This window comes from Scyliorhinus canicula, chromosome 3 (assembly GCF_902713615.1).
Source record: "Scyliorhinus canicula chromosome 3, sScyCan1.1, whole genome shotgun sequence".
Taxonomy (NCBI): Eukaryota; Metazoa; Chordata; class Chondrichthyes; order Carcharhiniformes; family Scyliorhinidae; genus Scyliorhinus; species Scyliorhinus canicula.
Window position 1 is genome coordinate 79,608,534 of NC_052148.1, and position 16,645 is coordinate 79,625,178.

Genomic DNA, 16,645 nt, shown 5'->3' on the forward strand with positions numbered 1-16,645 from the left:
AAGCAACATATTTTTATCAGGCAGGGGTGTCCCTGGATTTGGATCAAATGGAGGTAGATGGAATTAAGACACCGATCAGCCATGATTTAATTAAATGGAACAAGCTCAAGGAATCCTGTGAACCAGTTTTCATGGAGTCATATATCATGAAAGATGTAGTAAAATAAATGTGCTGATACTCAAGTCTTTGCTGAAGTTACATTATTGATATCATTAGCCTTAGTTACAGATATTTCAGGGGGATAGGCAATGGCACTAAAGCTAATAATTCCAAAAAAATCAATTATTATCACTATAATTCTAAGGAATAATGAGATGAAGGGGAACAAAGGTGATTTAGGATAATTGACAAAAGAACCACGGGAGACATGTGGAGACTTTTTATATCCAGTTATTGGTGTGATACTGTGTTCTCTGCCTGGAAGGATGGTGGGAGTAGATTGAATAGAATTGAAAAAGACAATATGAAAGAAATGAATAATTGAAGGAAAAAGATTATTCAGGGCTGTGGTGTCAGACTGAGTGGCGGGCAAATGGATTGGGGGCAAGTGGGATTGGTTGAATAGCTCTCCCAAACAGGACAGACATAATTGGGAAAATTTACTCCTGTGCTGTATCATTTGATGATTGCTTGATTCTAAAAGTAATCTCATACTTAATATTTAATATCCTTCACAAATAGGATTCTGTGGTGCACACCTAGATTATTCTCCTTATGACAATAAAACATCATGTTAGTTTACATTTTGTAGTTATTTGCACGTAGAAAGTGAAGGGGAGTTGGATTTTGGTGCACACAGGGAGATAAATCCCAACAATGCAATGATGGGTTGGGTTCCAATGGTCATTCCATCCACTTATGGATTTCAAGCAGGTGGCTTTGCAGGTGAGTGGGAAACCAACTTGAGGCTGCCAGGCAAGCAATTGTCAAATGTAAATAAGTCATTAAATATTATTTTAACCAACCATTTCGGCTTTAACTTGTCGCAAGACAAGCTGCCATCCCTGCCTCTTGGCGCTCCCTTGATGCTCTTAGCTAAGTGTCCTGGGGGTCTGAAATGAAAAAAAAAAAGTGAAAAGAAGATAATGGACAGGTTGAGTCTGTATCCATTGGTTTTTTGAAGAATAAGGGGTGATCTTATTGAAATATATAAGATCCGGAGGGGATTTGACGGGATGGATGCTGAGAGATGTTTCTACTCATGGGAAAGACAAGAACTAAGAGACACAGTTTAAAAATAAGGCTTGTCCCATTTAAGATGGAGGTGGGGATTTTTTTTTCCTCAGAGGGCTGTTACTCTGTAGAATTTGCCTCCTCAGAGAACAGCCGAGTCAGGGTCATTAAATATTTTTAAGACTGAGTTAGCTAGAGTCTTGATTGGCAAGGGGGTTAAAGGTTATAGGGGGAAGTACAATGGAGGCTACAATCAGATCAGCCATGATCTTATCAAATAGTGGAACAGATTTGAGGGGATGAACAACCTAATCCTGTTTCTAATTCATATGTTCATATTTATGATCATACAAGAAGCAAACTATTGCCTGAACCATCAGCAAGTCACAAGGGGCAGCCAGATGAGTGCACAGTGCTCCTTCATTGAATTTGGCAGATCGGGACGCCTTTGAACAGTGAAACTGAAACACTCCAGCCATGTACATGTGAGAGGCTGTAGGTCACATCATTGCTTCTCAAAGATTGCTCTTGCTGTTTGAAAAATGATTGCCAAAATCTTGGAAGTTCATCTGTCTTGGATTTTTAAAAATTCATTTTACAGGATGTGGGCATTGCTGGCTAGGCCAGCATTTATTGCTCATCAGTAGTTGTCCTTCAGAAGGTACTTGTGAACTGGCTTCTTGAACTGCTGCAGTCCCTGTGGTATGGATACACCCACAGTGCTGTTAGGGAATTTCAGGATCTTGGCCCAGTGATATATTTCCATGTCAGAATGATGAGTGACTTGGAGAGGAACTTCCAGATGGTGGTGTTCCCAGGTATATGCTGCTCTTGTCCTTCTAGATGGTAGTGATTGTGAGTTTGGAAGTAGCTCCCTGACGAACCTTTGTGAGTTCCTGCAGTGCATCTTGTAGATGGTACACACTGCTGCTACTGTGCGTCGGTGATGGAGGGATTGAATATTTGTGGAAGGGGTAGCAATTAAGCAGGCTGTTTTGTCCTGAATGGTGTTGAGCTTCTTGACTGTTGTTAGAGCTGCACTAATTCAGGCAAGTGGAGAATATTCCACTACACTCCTGACTTGTGACTTACAGATGATGGACAGATTTTGTGGAGTCAAGAGGTGAATTACTTACCATAGGATTCCTAGTCTCTGACCTGCTCTCGTAGCCACAATATTTATATGGCTAGTCCAGTTCAGTTTCTGCTTGATAATGGGGTTTCAATGATGCTAATGCCATTGAATGTCAAAGGGCAGTGGTGGTTAGATCCTCTCTTTTAAGAGATGCTCATAGTGTGGCACAAAGGTTACTTGCTACTTATCAGCCCAAGCCTGGATATTGTCCAGATGTTGTTGCATTTGGACATGGACTGCTTCATTATCTGAGGAGGCGCGGATGGTGCTGAACATTATGCAGTCATCAGCGAACATCCCCACTTCTGACCTTCTGATGGAAGGAAGGTCATTGGTGAAGCAGCTGAAGGTGGTTGGGCCTAGGGCACTACCCCAAGGAACTCCTGCAGTGATGACCTGGAACTGAGATGACTGACCTCCAACCACCGCAACCATCTTCCTTTGTACCAGGTCTGATTGTAGCCAACAGAGAATTTTCCCCTGGTTCCCATTAACTCCAGTTTAGCTAGGTCTCCTTGATGCCATACTCAATAAAATTCTGCCTTGAAGTCAAGGGCAGTCACCCTCACCTCACCTCTGGAATTCAGCTCTTTTATCCATTTTTGAACCAATGAGGCCAGGAGTTGAGTAACCCTAGCAGAACTCAAACTGGGGTCTGTCGGCAGGTTATTGCTGAGTAAGTGCAGATTGACAGCATTGCTGGATGTATGTATCATAGATTGATACATAGATTGATGCCCCTTCCATCAGTTTGCTGATGATGGAGAGTAGACTGATGGGGCACAAATTGGCTAGGTTGTGTTTGTCCTGTTTCTTGTGCACAGGGCATCCCTGGGCAATTTTCCACAATGCTGGGTTGATGCTGGTGTTGTAGCTGTACTGGAATATCTTGGCTATGGATGCAGCAAGTTTTGAAGCACAAGTCTTCAGTACAATCGCCAGAAAATTGTCAGGCTCATGGCCTTTGTATTATCCAGTGCTCCTCTCACCTTGTGCTGCATTTTCTTGCAGTCAGCCTTCACCACAGTAAGGGAACAACTTATGCAACTCAACCTTGAACCTCAGAGCACCTGCAGCTGGAGCAACACGAGTTGCAGCATCAACCAGATGGTGACTATGAGATGTGAGTGCGAAAGAGCAATAGGATGAGGATGAGCATGAGTATTGGCTGTGCACATGAGCATGTGAGGAGATGTCTGGAGGGAGAGCAATCAGTGCAGCTCAATGTGTGTTGGCCTGAAGACTGCTGCACAGGAGAATGCGGGAGAATTTAGGGTGTGGTCTTTGTCACCTGAAATTACGACGCCAATAACCTTAACCATCCTCATGAGCTTCTTAGTCCCCAGGTTGGAGGGACCACACTGCTGCTGCTGACTACTTTGGCCACGCCTCCAAAATCTGCATTGACTCCTCATGAAGCAACCTCTTGATTTCAGAATTTGCATCCTTGTTTTCATATACTTGCCCCTCCCTGTCTCAGTAATCTCCTTCAGCTGTGAAATATCTGCACTCTTCTAATTCCAGCCTCTTACCCTCCGTCATTATAATTGTTCCACCTTGCTGGCCATGTCTTCAGTTGTCATGTTCGCACCACTGCAGTTTCCTCTCCGCACCTTTTTCAGACACTCTATCAAATCTGCATCTTTAACCAAGTTTTGGTCACATGACCTAATATGTCCTCATGTTGTTCGATGTCATTTTTTGTTTTACAATGCTCCAGTGAAGGAGCTTGGGATGCTCCATTATGCTCTTGGTGATACATTAATGTAAGTTGTTATTATATCAGTGAAACAGCCATAATATCACAACCTGGAGTTTTGTAAGGATGGAGCATCAGGAGACATGGCTTAACACCAAAGGAGAAGGTCCTGGACTGTAGTGGGAGCACTCAATAGAGTTTTCCTCACGTAGTCAGAGCCCTTCATTGGGAGCATCCACAGGCAGTCGGAAGGAAAACACCTGCAGAAGCTGAGCCTGATCCCCTCTGGACTGCACGAAACTGGCTGCTGTTAGGTTATTGTGTAACTGTAATAATAACTATAATTTTGTGCCTGCATTGGGACAACATCCTCAAGCCTGAACTGTGAAGAACCATTGAACTAATTCGTGGAGAATTCTGTACATCACTCCATACTCTGCACATAAGACATTTCTACCACCCATAACAATGGCAACAAGGTGGCACAGTGGTTAGTGCTGCTGCCTTACAGCATCAGGGATCCAGGTTCAATTCTGGCCTCAGGTGACTGTCTGTGTGGAGTTTGCACTTTCTCCCCATGTCTGCGTGGGTTTCCTCTGGTCGCTCTGATTTCCTCCCACAGTCCAAAATTGTATAGGTTAGGTGGTTTGGCCATGCTAATTTACCCCTTAGTGTCCAAAAGGTTGTTTGAGGAGAGGGTTGAGGCCTGTCCCTAGGTAGGGTGCTCTTTAAGAGGGTGGGTGCAGACTCAGTGGGCCTAATGGCCTCTCTCTATACTGTAGGGATTCTATGACCTGTCTACTTTTTCTTCTTGCAAAAGAGCGCACAGGTTTTCTGGGAGGCAGAGATACAGTAGGAGGGTTGGTGGAGTGGTAATTCTCTAGCTGGACAGCGTGGTGGCACAGTGGTTAGCGCTGCTGCCTTACAGCGTCAGGGATCCGGTTTCAATTCCGGCCTTGGATGAAAGTTTGTGTGGAGTTTACATATTCTACAATCTATTTCCTCCGGTTGCTCCAGTTTCCTCCCACAGTCCAAAGACTGGTCAGGTGGGGTTATGGGGGATAGGGCAGGATGGTCGGAGAGGTGGAGTGCTCTTTTGGTGGGCCGGTGCAGATGGGCCATTTGGCCTTGTCTGCACTATAGGGATTCTGTGAACTAGCTTGATGGTGATGGGCAACACTTGCCCAAGAAGTCCACTGGCAAAGAGGTCTGTTCCAATGGGCAGAATATGTCAGCAAAGTCCTGCTAGAAAAGTCTAAGCCTCCTGAAGCACTGGTGCTCTGAAAGGTGAGAAAAGCAATACCCAGTCTGCAGATCCTGTGTAGGGGACCTGGCCTCCTTGGAGCTGGATCTTTATGTTCATCACTTCTACCCTTTGGAATGGTATATGGCTGAGATGGAAGTTGTTTGTACATGTGGTATTGTTGTTGCTTCTCCTCATGTCCCTCATTAGAGATGAAAGTTGAAGCTGCAAAGGTTGCTCCCATGCCATGGTGAAGTTTGACTGTCGGGTAGTGCAGCTCAGGGTGAGTAAAATGCAAGACAGGTGAACCAAGTTCAAAGTTCACCTGTCTAGCGCTGAAAGTACACTCTGAGGCAGGAGTGCTGTGAGCAGCAACCTGTCACCTGTGCATAGCTTCATTCTCAATCTTCAAAGGCTTCCCAGACTGCATGTTTTTTAAATGTTCCCCTCTGAGCACTCACCTCGTTGACCCTTGTGAGTTGCTGACAGTTTGGGAAATAGATTGTTTCTGTTCTGTTGAAGTCAGAATGGTTAGTTTAAATAGCAGTTAATGATCTTTTGCATTTGACAGTTACTTTCCCAATGGCTTTCAGAGGGAGCCTGCTCACTTGTAAACCGACCAGTGTGAAACCTTAAAGTGGGCCAGATCATGTTGAAATCCTGACTCTACGTAATTTTTGGGGATATGTAACTCCTGCATGCACCCAAATCCAACTCCCCTTCCCAATAAAAACCTGTCTCCAAGTGTTGATTCTTGGTAAGATTGAACATAAATCTGATATCACTGAAATTTGTATTGACGTTGGTCAACAAATTTCTTCAAAGACGGACTGGCATAATTTTAGAAAACCCCTTAATTTTGATCTACTTTCACAATGTCAGGAAAAAATCTGATCAAATGTGTAAGTGTGTTGAATATTTGGTAGCTGGATATTCACTACCTGCTGTATAAGTGTTCAAAATGTCTTGAACAGAATTTTTTTGTTCTATTTTGTATTCTGAAAATTCTGATCTCCATGGCACAATAACATTTATAATGCAACAGCAGTCAATTTATGTAGTGCTTTATTGTTTAACACACACAAAACACATGGGCACAAAACCTTAGCAGAATGGTAAATTTTTCTCAGTATTATTTAAATTTTTCATTAAAGAAAAAATACTTGTGCACCATATCCTTACATCAACAGCACAAATAAGTTAATAAATACAATCATTGCTCGTAATTTACATTACTACCACATGATGCGAATGTGTGCATTCTTTCACTTGATTGTAAACACATTGTAATGCAACATACAAAACATATTACGTGTACAGATTGACACAGTGTAATTATATATACTGCTGTGACCATTTAATACTGGAGTTTCTGAGTATGTAATTTGCAGCACATCGACATTTCAAACCACACACAGTTACATCTTTCTGAATTATTCAAAACTATTTTACAAAAATTACAACTGCAGTTGCAATATTTTGAGCAGTGTTGTGAACTGAAAATTAGATGAAGTGAAAATTAATGAATTGTCTGCGGTAAAAAAAATACCTTACACACTTCTTAAAAGTAAAGGCAATGTGAACCAAATATGGTTTATAGACAGAATAAATATGTTATTGAATGCAAAGCTGAACTAGCTCTGCAGTTGTTCATCAGTTGCTATATGATTCTGTGCCTTAGTAACATTATACTATTTTCACAAGTTCTTTAACATTCTTTATTTGAATATATTAATTCAACCTTTGTCACAGTTTTTGTGTTAATTGATCAATGTGTGGCATTTGAAATAAAAAGAAGCAAACTCAATTTGACAATCAACAAATAGATAATTATTATTTTGGGGAACGGAAACAGGCGAATGCTGTGTTTTATTCCATTCTAAATTCATACATTAATTTGAAAGTAAAAACAAATTACAACAGTAACAGGAATCCTTTAAGCGGCACAAACACCAATTGAACTCATGATTACTAATGTGGCTTCAGGCAGCCTTATCATTTCCATGTGGTGACAGTTTCAATCCCAGGCTGCATAGTAATGGATTGGCATACTAGCATTAGATTTTCAGCATTTTGTAATATAATGCCAGATGGCTAGAATATGGTAACATTTCTTTCTGCATTGACCCGATTCAGTCTGATTTGTTCTCACCAGTTAAATCATGCCAAGCCGAATTCATCTGTGCTAAAATGTCCACTTGAACCATTATAAACTCACTATCACTTACTCCTATACTACAAAAGTATATTTTTATCTAACATTTCTCCCTATTTTCATTCTAAAAAAATGCATATAATGTTACCCTACCGGTCATCCTTTCATAACGTATTCCTAATTCCCAAAGTGAGCCCAGCTTGATCTGTCAACAAAAGATAAGCAATTTGGTCTCTGGCAGTGTGCGTGCCCAAAAGCAGCTTAAAAAATATTTTGAGCCCTTTTCTTTTTTTAAATAAGCACAAAAGTATAAACACTAAACTTAAAAAATATGATGTAAACCATCTATAGTAAATACAAATGGCAATATTTGTTTTACGGCAATATATGGCAACTCGCAATATGATCCATTAAGATCCAAAGTGAATGGATCAATAATGGTACTGAGTGCTCATTAATGTTTTAAACAGTGATTTTTCCTGGAACTTTAAGGTTCAGTGACAGAAAAATCCAATTCACTAAATGCATCGACATTCAAGATCAAATAGCATTCTCCAAGCTATAATCACTGACTGATATTTTTTTATAATGACTAATGACTTTAATGTCGCATTCTATTCCTGCATCTTATGGGTTGCATCAATAATACTTTGAATCATTAAATATATTACAAGTGTTCCGACACCTGTCACTGAGGTCTAGTTTAAAGCAAACATGCACAATAAATGCACGGTTTGCAATGCATTTGCAGCATGGTTTCCACAAGCTAGATGATTCCAAGTAAAGCAAAATAAATTCATATTAATGGCAACATTTTCAACCTGAAGCTATAGAAGATAGGGTAGGCAAAACATACAAGGTTATTCTGTTGTCTCAGCAGCCTCCCTTTTCAAGCAAATATATCCATTCCCAAAACCAAATATTACATGTAGATATTATCTCCAAAGAATATTGGAGATTAGTCACGATTCATAATTGGCACTGCTATGAAAACACAATCATCATGATGTCACTGAAACCACTCCAGTATCTGTATGAGTCTCATTTAAAATGCATACCTTTTATTTTAATTTGCTAATATATGATGTAAATAAAACATGTGAGGTGCAATGAGATGTATTTATATGTCAAGTATTAGCTGACTACCTTCCATTTTGTTACTCACGAGTTTACAGGTCAACCTACTCTTGAGGTATGAACTACATCTCATGTCACGTCATCAATTACTTATTTAGTTCACACTCATAGATAGCATTGGTAAAGGCATGGAAAAATAAATGCTGTTATATTTCTCCTTTGTATGCTGAATAGTTTCCACAAAGAGTTTTATTGAATTTTAGCTTTTATTTGTCCCTTTTATGGCTTCCCTCGAGATCACCATTATTTTATTTTCACCATGAAATTGTCAGCGAAGTAAAGGGTTTCACAATTAACCAGTGTTAATGTTTTAATGTGTAACTGCTTCCGAATAAGTTGAAGTTAAAATATATTTACACATATGATATCCGCTAATGCCAAAATGTGGAAATATCAATACATTTAAAATCTCTGAAGCTCCATGTGGACAAATAATTTCAAAGCAGGTGTGACTATAATATGAATTATCTCAGCATGATTTATTATCGTTCATGTTGTTATTCACTGAGAATATCTCAACCCCAATGTAATTTTTTTTAAAACATGTATTTTAGGTAGATTCTGTGCTTGTGTAGATTTTTAGTATTGGAAATGGAATACTTTCAATTTTAGGCATGGGGCATCCATATGGAGCATTTAGGTCAGATGCAGCACAGTTAAATCCACAGTAAAGTTCCTCTGCCCCACCTCCACCTCAGGAAAGTGTCCATTACCCAACAATATATTTTCCTTTGCCCACACCAATGATATCCAGCTATTTTATTGCCTCTCTAATTAATGCTGCCAATTTAGCTTCATTTAGTGTCAAATTAGAAAGAATAGTATCCTTCGGGCTCTTGTTGACTGCAAAATGGGTTCCTTCATGTAGGACATTTATTGTTAACCAATAGAGGAGAGTTTAACCCAATCAATGTGGGCTAGATTTGAATCCAGAGATAAAAAGCCAGTATCAAACTCACTGTGCCACCACTGTGACCCTCCCCTCCAATATATTTCAATATTAAGGCAACACATGACCTGCTCATAGTTCTCTTTTTATTTTAGCTTCTCCAGCTATAAACTTTAGAATGGCTTTCTTCAAATATTTCAGTTCATTCAATATAGTCCAGGTTTCCATTGTAAAATCTTTCAGTGAATCCTATTTTTCCCTTCAAACTTACATCCTAAAAGCTTAATCCCCAGAAACAAATTTCCCAACTTGAACAGCCACACAAAATGCAGAAATACATTAAATAGTTTTATTTTGCCTACCCATTCTAATAGCTACTGTGAATTTCTTAAAATTGTTAGCAAACAAGAGAACAACGCCACTTCATCTTATACAGTACAGATCACAATATATACCACAATCAGATGTACAAATTATGTATATTTTGTATAAATTGAAAAATCTTCAGAAAGGCTTTGGGTTGGTTAATGCACAGCTTGTTCCTTCCCTATCAAACAATAAAGTCCAACCCTTGGTTTGGCTGCTAACCATCACTGAGACAATGCCATTTGGCAATTTGTCGCCTTGGGTGCTCACAGATCTCCCTCCAATGCTCTCCCACTGTCCCTTCTGCTGATGCTCCTAGCACTAGACGCCCAATGATCTCGTTCTTCATCATTCTGTCAAAGTCGATGACCATGAACTCAACACTGATATTTTCAATCCCCTCATATGGAATGTCAAAGACAAACAGCTCATTGAACACTGGATTGAGAGTGCATTTCTTAACATGGGTCTTTTTCTTTGATATTCGTTTCTTATCATGATACAGGTTGACTTTCACATAAGGATCAGCAGCTGGAAAGAAAGCAAGACAATATGGATTTCAACATTTCTAATTTTATTTGAAACTCCAACATTTTTAAACCATAATTGACCTGAATTTCACTCTCTTATTTTTAATTGACTTGAATTTCACTCGCTTATTTTTCGAATATAAAAATAATTATATGTTTTAACTATATTAATCCCACAAAAGGAAATTACCATAAAATTGTTCCATTTACAATCTTAAGCCATTCTTTCTCTATACATGTACTTTTAATGTGAGTAAGCTTTGATTTACTTGAAGATGATAAATAGGTATAATGATAAAAGGTTAGGCATATCGGTATATAGATGCAGAGTTAGATTGATTAATCTCAATGTGAATTTGCTTCATTCCAGCTGTACCAGCACTGGTCACCCTATCTGGATAATTACCTGATAATCCAGACACATCATTTTTCGGCAGATGGCGGGCTTTTAGTACAACAACAGTCAGGGTGTTGGTGGTGGATTGATAGCAAAGGGACACTAATAATTCACCACGGCCCACAGATTTCTGTGAATGTACAAAAGAGAGCACATGAATAGGCTTTCAGAAACATGCTGTTATCACTGCACAGTAGATCCTCTCACTGCCTTTCCTGATGACACCACCTCTGCAGGAGACAAAAAAAGATGATCCAATATCTGTCTGTTAGCTTGTCACCCATGATTAAAATGATAGACTATTTTAAGTGTTCCTTACTGATAAATCTTCTTGTGAGTAACATTTTCATCTGAAAAACTGAAGCTGTGTCTGCCAGCATTCTAATTTGTTATTCTGAATTTATAGATCTAATATCATAATCAATTTTTGTTCAACATATTTTGGGGCCATGGTACACTAGTTTTATTTTGCGTACTGAGATACAGTTTCAATTTAGTTCAATACCTTAGGATAATAAGGCCCTGTTTCTGTTTGAGAAGCATTAAGAGGTTGTCTTCTCTCCCTGGTCAGACAGCTGTATGTCAGAATGGTGCTAATCTTGAGGCAGGCATATTCTGCTAATGGAGCAGAGGGTTAGCTAAAGTAACTAAAATGGTGCAGGATAAATTCTGGCCTGTTAGGTCGAATGGTCTATTTCTGTGTTATAAGTGCAATATAATTAATCGTTTCCGTTTTTAATTTTCCGTTTCTTTTCTAATGAAATAATGGCCAATTACTCAGTTCGGTTGTCGGAACGTTAAGTTGACCACTTGATTCTTGCCCGTTTCCGAAAGAACATTTTTAAAACTATTGCATGATGCTGCAAGAAGTGCCCTTCCAATTCATATATGCACTTTTGTAATTTAACTCAGAAAGCTAAAAACTGTGTACTACACGTAGTTGCATATTTCTACCTGTGCAAGATGTACCATCGTTTCAAGAATTAGTTAATTAAAGTCTAACGCGTTTTTTTTTGCACATTCGCCCTGTTTCAGATTTCATCTTAATCCTTTCCAAATTCAATCTGACTTGGGAGTGTGTGTGTGTGTGTGTGCCAGACGAGAGATTCGCCTCCGGCGCTAACCTAACCTCTCCCTTATCCCCATCAATAACTGATGAGTTATCTTTTTCATAAAGCTCGCGAAGCAGCCTTTCAGATCTATACTCTGGGTAGAGACAGAACTCAACCCCCCCCCCCCCCCCCCCCCCCCACAAACCCGCCAGCCTAACACCCAACACGAGGTCGGTTCAAACATTTACCCGGCAGTTTCTCTTGGTGATGTCCCTGTTCATCTGCACTTTGTTTTCTGAGAGGTCGATGCCTGCCATTGGCACCAGGACCTCGCCAATGACATCGTCTCTGGAAAAGCGGTCAAAGCTCAGCACCAAGAAATGCAGAGACAGCTCCTGGACCTGGCCGTAGGGGATACCGTAAAACGTGAACGTCTCGTCAAATGCTGGGTCCAGGGTTTTCCTGAGGACCCGGGTTTTCACTCGGTGCTTTTTGTCAGGCAGGATGGACATTTTAATATAAGGGTCGGATGTCATCGACTGTTCGTCCATGGCAGGCAGCCCGTGAGCCTCAATAATGTTGACGAGTAACGCTTTCTTATCAAAGTTGTACTTTAAGGAGAACATCAAGGACCCCAGTTTGGGCTCATTGTTCTGCTCTTCGGAAGGTGCCGTGGACTTGGTCGATATTGAGGTCTCGGATGACAGGCTGTCCTTCTCGCCGTCTGTGGACAACTTGGCGGGAACACTCTCGATTTCCGGGGAGCTGCGGACTTTGGTGTGAGGTTTGGTGAAATTTCCGTTCTGGTCGCGGCTTTCCAAGTCCAAGTGCAGAGAGTTCTTTGGGATTTTGACTTTTGAGAGATCTTTATCTTTATGGTCCGACTTTTCATCCGCCCCGAACTTCTTTTTGTTGCTCAGATTCTCAGGGTAGATGTCAACTCCCTTCAGCATGTGGACGAATTTATATGGAGGCGTTTTGTTGGCTTTTGTCGACTTGCGCTGACAGCAGATCCATGCAAACATGGACACTGTAAATATTAGGCCAGAAGCACTGACTATCCCAACAACCGCCGGTACATCATCTAGATAGAGGCAGAGAGGATAAAAAAAAACAAAGATATTCAGTGGGAATCTAGAATCCCAGTACAGTTAAAGGGACAGTTTACAATCTTTCAATGCTGGTTTTATTAAAGTGACCATCTCACATTGCACCTGCCAAATACTCTTGATTTATATTATGCTTCCCGTGTTGCAGTCCAAAGAACCGGATTCAATCAATCTCCAATCTGGTGTAGTTAATGTAGAATATTAAATGTAGACAGTCATTTGGGGGCGAAATTGTGATGCGTAGGTTTTTAATTAAAAGTGCGAGGATGTGCAGCCGAAGCGCTTCTCGATAAGGTAATTCATTTCAATAATCGTCTCCCCACATTGTCCTGTCACCAGGACTGAAAAACAGCGTCAGGTCTGGTTAATGTCTAATTAACAAGACGAATCGGTTTGAATCCGATAAGCTAGACTCTAATTAGTGCTCCCCTCTCATAATTGCATTCACCAAGAGGCAGATCACATCAAAAAATAGGGCATGGATTTTTAAAATACCGTTTAGACCAAGAGAGCAAACTGGAAGTAAGAACTGGACGGGCATCAAGGAGGGGGAGTAATGAGAAACAAGTCGACAACTTTGAGAGAGAGAGAGAAGGAAGCAGAGAGATGGAAATAGGCAATTGAAGCCGAGACCAATGGAATGGTGTGAATCCACGAATATAAGAGTTGCAAGATTAGAGAATAGGTTTTACCACCAGAATCTTGTTAGCTAGTTATTAACATTACTATTTAGCATCCCCATGTCCTGTGGGCAAAGTACTATGTATCAGATTGGTTTTGCCGAGCTGGAACAGGAGGCATGTTGTGTGCACCATTCAACCACACACACACATCCAAATGGAATGGACTGGAAAGATCAGTGAACACGCAGACAGGAGTGACAGCTAGATATCTGCAACAAGAAAGATTATCAGTAAGTCCCCCTGCCAGGGATGAGCTGACTTACCAAAGCTGGTGCCGCTCACCACAATGGGAGCCATGGCGACCCCGGGCTCTGTCCGCGGTGCTGAGAGACTCCCGTTCTCAGGGTAGCGCAGTTAACCGATCGCTTCTCCCCCTGTTCAGTCGCTGACTTTCACTCTCTTTCGCATGTATTTGCTGGAAGTAGACGAGATGCGAATGGGCGGGGGGTGGGGGGGAAGCGAGACGGTGAGGGAGGTGCTCAGTCCCCGGCTCCTGCCTCTGCAGCTCTGAGGAGTCGCAAACACTGTCGACGTGGATACTGGGTGACGTCTTTCTGACGAAGCCTTTCCTCAGCTGCTCCCTGAGGTATTTCAATCGCTGCCATCCGTTTGTGCTCAGTGGCTGGAGCCTGGATGCTGTCAGCTCGGAGGGCAGCAAGAGGAGGGACTCTTGCGTGTTGATGTTGCGGTGGTTTGAATGGAATGGCTGGGGGAACAGCGCCAGAGAGGGGGCGGGGAGGCTGGGACGGGCTGACACACATCACCAACACAGTCTGCTCGATTGCGTCTGCAAACGCGGTGTGTGCACAACATGCAAGCCCCCCTTTACTGGGTGGGCACAGGAATCCAGTGGCATCGCCGTATTTCAGCTGAATGACGCCGCATCCCAGCCTTTTCCACTGTCAAAGTTTATTTGATGGGAATGAACATGATCAATGGTTTGGATTTGGGGACATTACATTACCGGCTCTGTGAAGCAGATGTATCCTCCCATCCCCCCTTCCATTTCACTGTGGACGCATACTTTTAACATTTTGCAATTCATCGGGGAACGGGGGTGGACATGAATTATTGCCACTTCCTTTCAGTGAGGGTAAGACGCACACCGACTGCTGCTGAAGGCATTGAAGACTTGCAATGGGTCAGATGTTCCATTGACGCTGTGATATTTCATTTAGTCAGCGCCCTCAAACCAATGCCTTTATTCCGCACATCGAACTTCAACACTGCAGTACGTTACGTTGTCCTCTTTCGGGGCTTAAAATGTTTCACATCCTCTGTCCATCACCGCCTCCAGTCACCCACCGTCCCTCTATCTTTGCCTTACGGGAATGCCATAATAAAGTTCAGTTCAAACAGCAACATTTTGAATTAAAGTGGGAGCCATAAATTATTCCGAATTGAGATTGCAAATAAACACAAGAAACTGCACGCTCCCACACTCAGAAAAGGTTAGGTGCCAATTTATGTTCCAATTAGTTCTTCAATGACCTTAAAAGGTGGTGACGATCAGAACATTACGAAAAGTGGAATCTTCCTGGAACTGGATACAGCACATCCGATAATGAAATCACAAAGACGCCGAACCTTCCGCCCAAGTGGAAATGCAATGGGCAGTAATAGATTAATCACAAACACCAGAGCAACCGAGGAAAGTGAATCATAATTTGTTAAAGATCAAACATGTTTGGATTGTTAAAAAGACAGCGAATCAGATCGATAATGGCATAATTAATGGGGCTGGTTTAGCACACTGGGCTAAATCGCTGGCTTTTAAAGCAGGCCAAGGCAGGCCAGCAGCACGGTTCAATTCCCGTACCAGCCTCCCCGAACAGGTGCCAGAATGTAGCGACTAGGGGCTTTTCACAGTAACTTAATTGAAGCCTACTTGTGACAATAAGCGATTTTCATTTTCATTTCATTTCATAACTAATGTGAGCAGCGGTCAGCCATTTGACCCTTTGAACCTGCTCAGTCATTCAACAAGATCTCGACCCTCAACTCCACTTTCTTGCCTAGCCCATATCCCCCCGAATCTATTGACCTCTTCCTCAATACCTAACAGTCGGAGCTCTCTGGGCTAGAGAGTTGAAAAGATTCACAATCCTCTGAGTTCAGAAATTTCTCCTTATCATAGTGCAAAACGGTTAACCCCTTACTCTGTGACTGAAATGAAATGAAAATCACTTATTGTCACAAGTAGGCTTCGAATGAAGTTACTGTGAAAAGCCCCTAGTTGCCACATTCCAGTGCCTGTTCGGGGAGGCTGGCATGGGAATTGAACTGTGCTGCTGGCCTGCCTTGGTCTGCTTTTAAAGCCAGCTCTTTAGCCCTATGCTAAACCAGCCCCAGACTGTAACCCTCTATTCTAGGTTTCCCAGCCAAAGGAAACATTTTCTCCTTATCTACCCTGTCAAGCTCTGAAGAATGTTATTTGTTTCAAGTAGATCACCTCACGTTTGTCTAGACTGCAGGGAATATAGACTGACTCTAATCAATCTCTCCTCACGGAAGAATCCTCTCACCCAGGGAAGCAGTCAAATGAACAGTGTTTCATGGCCTCCATTCATTAGTTAAGGAGATCAAAACCACACATGCTACTCCAGGCATGGTCTCACCAGGGATCCACTGATCTGCATAATAATACTAAGACTTCTTTACTTTTATATTCCAATCAATTTGTAACAAATGCTAACATACTATATACCTTCCTTATTGCTTGCTGGACCTGCATGTTAAATTTCTAAATTCACAGACCAGCATCTCCAGATCCCTCTAAATGCAAACATTTCCCAGTCTCACCAAAGCTCCTTAGGCAGCACCTACCAAACCAATGACCACCTGGAAGGAGAAGGGCAGTAAATATAGGGGACAAGCACCACCTGCAAGTGCCCTCCAAGCCAGCAACCTTGCTGAATTGGAAATATATCACCGTTCCTTCACTGTCACTGACATTCCCTCCCTTCGCATTGTCAGCAAATGTAGATACATTGCACTCAGTTTCCTCATTTAAGTCATTAACATAAATTGTAAATAGCTGTGATCCAAAAATAGATCCTTGTGATACCATCCTTAT

At 41.5% G+C, this 16,645-nt stretch overlaps 1 protein-coding gene across 1 annotated transcript; it reads right to left on the reverse strand.

Moving 5' to 3' along the window:
- Positions 1–6,299: 6,299 nt before the first annotated feature.
- Positions 6,300–14,705, reverse strand: LOC119962756 (synaptotagmin-4-like). Its single transcript, XM_038790775.1, has 4 exons — positions 13,833–14,705; positions 12,026–12,861; positions 10,735–10,855; positions 6,300–10,329 (listed from the first exon to the last, which is right to left on the reverse strand). The coding sequence occupies exons 1-4, from the start codon at positions 13,864–13,866 to the stop codon at positions 10,016–10,018; spliced, it is 1,305 nt and encodes a 434-aa protein (XP_038646703.1). The 5' UTR covers positions 13,867–14,705; the 3' UTR covers positions 6,300–10,015.
- Between the last annotated feature and the right edge of the window lie 1,940 nt (positions 14,706–16,645).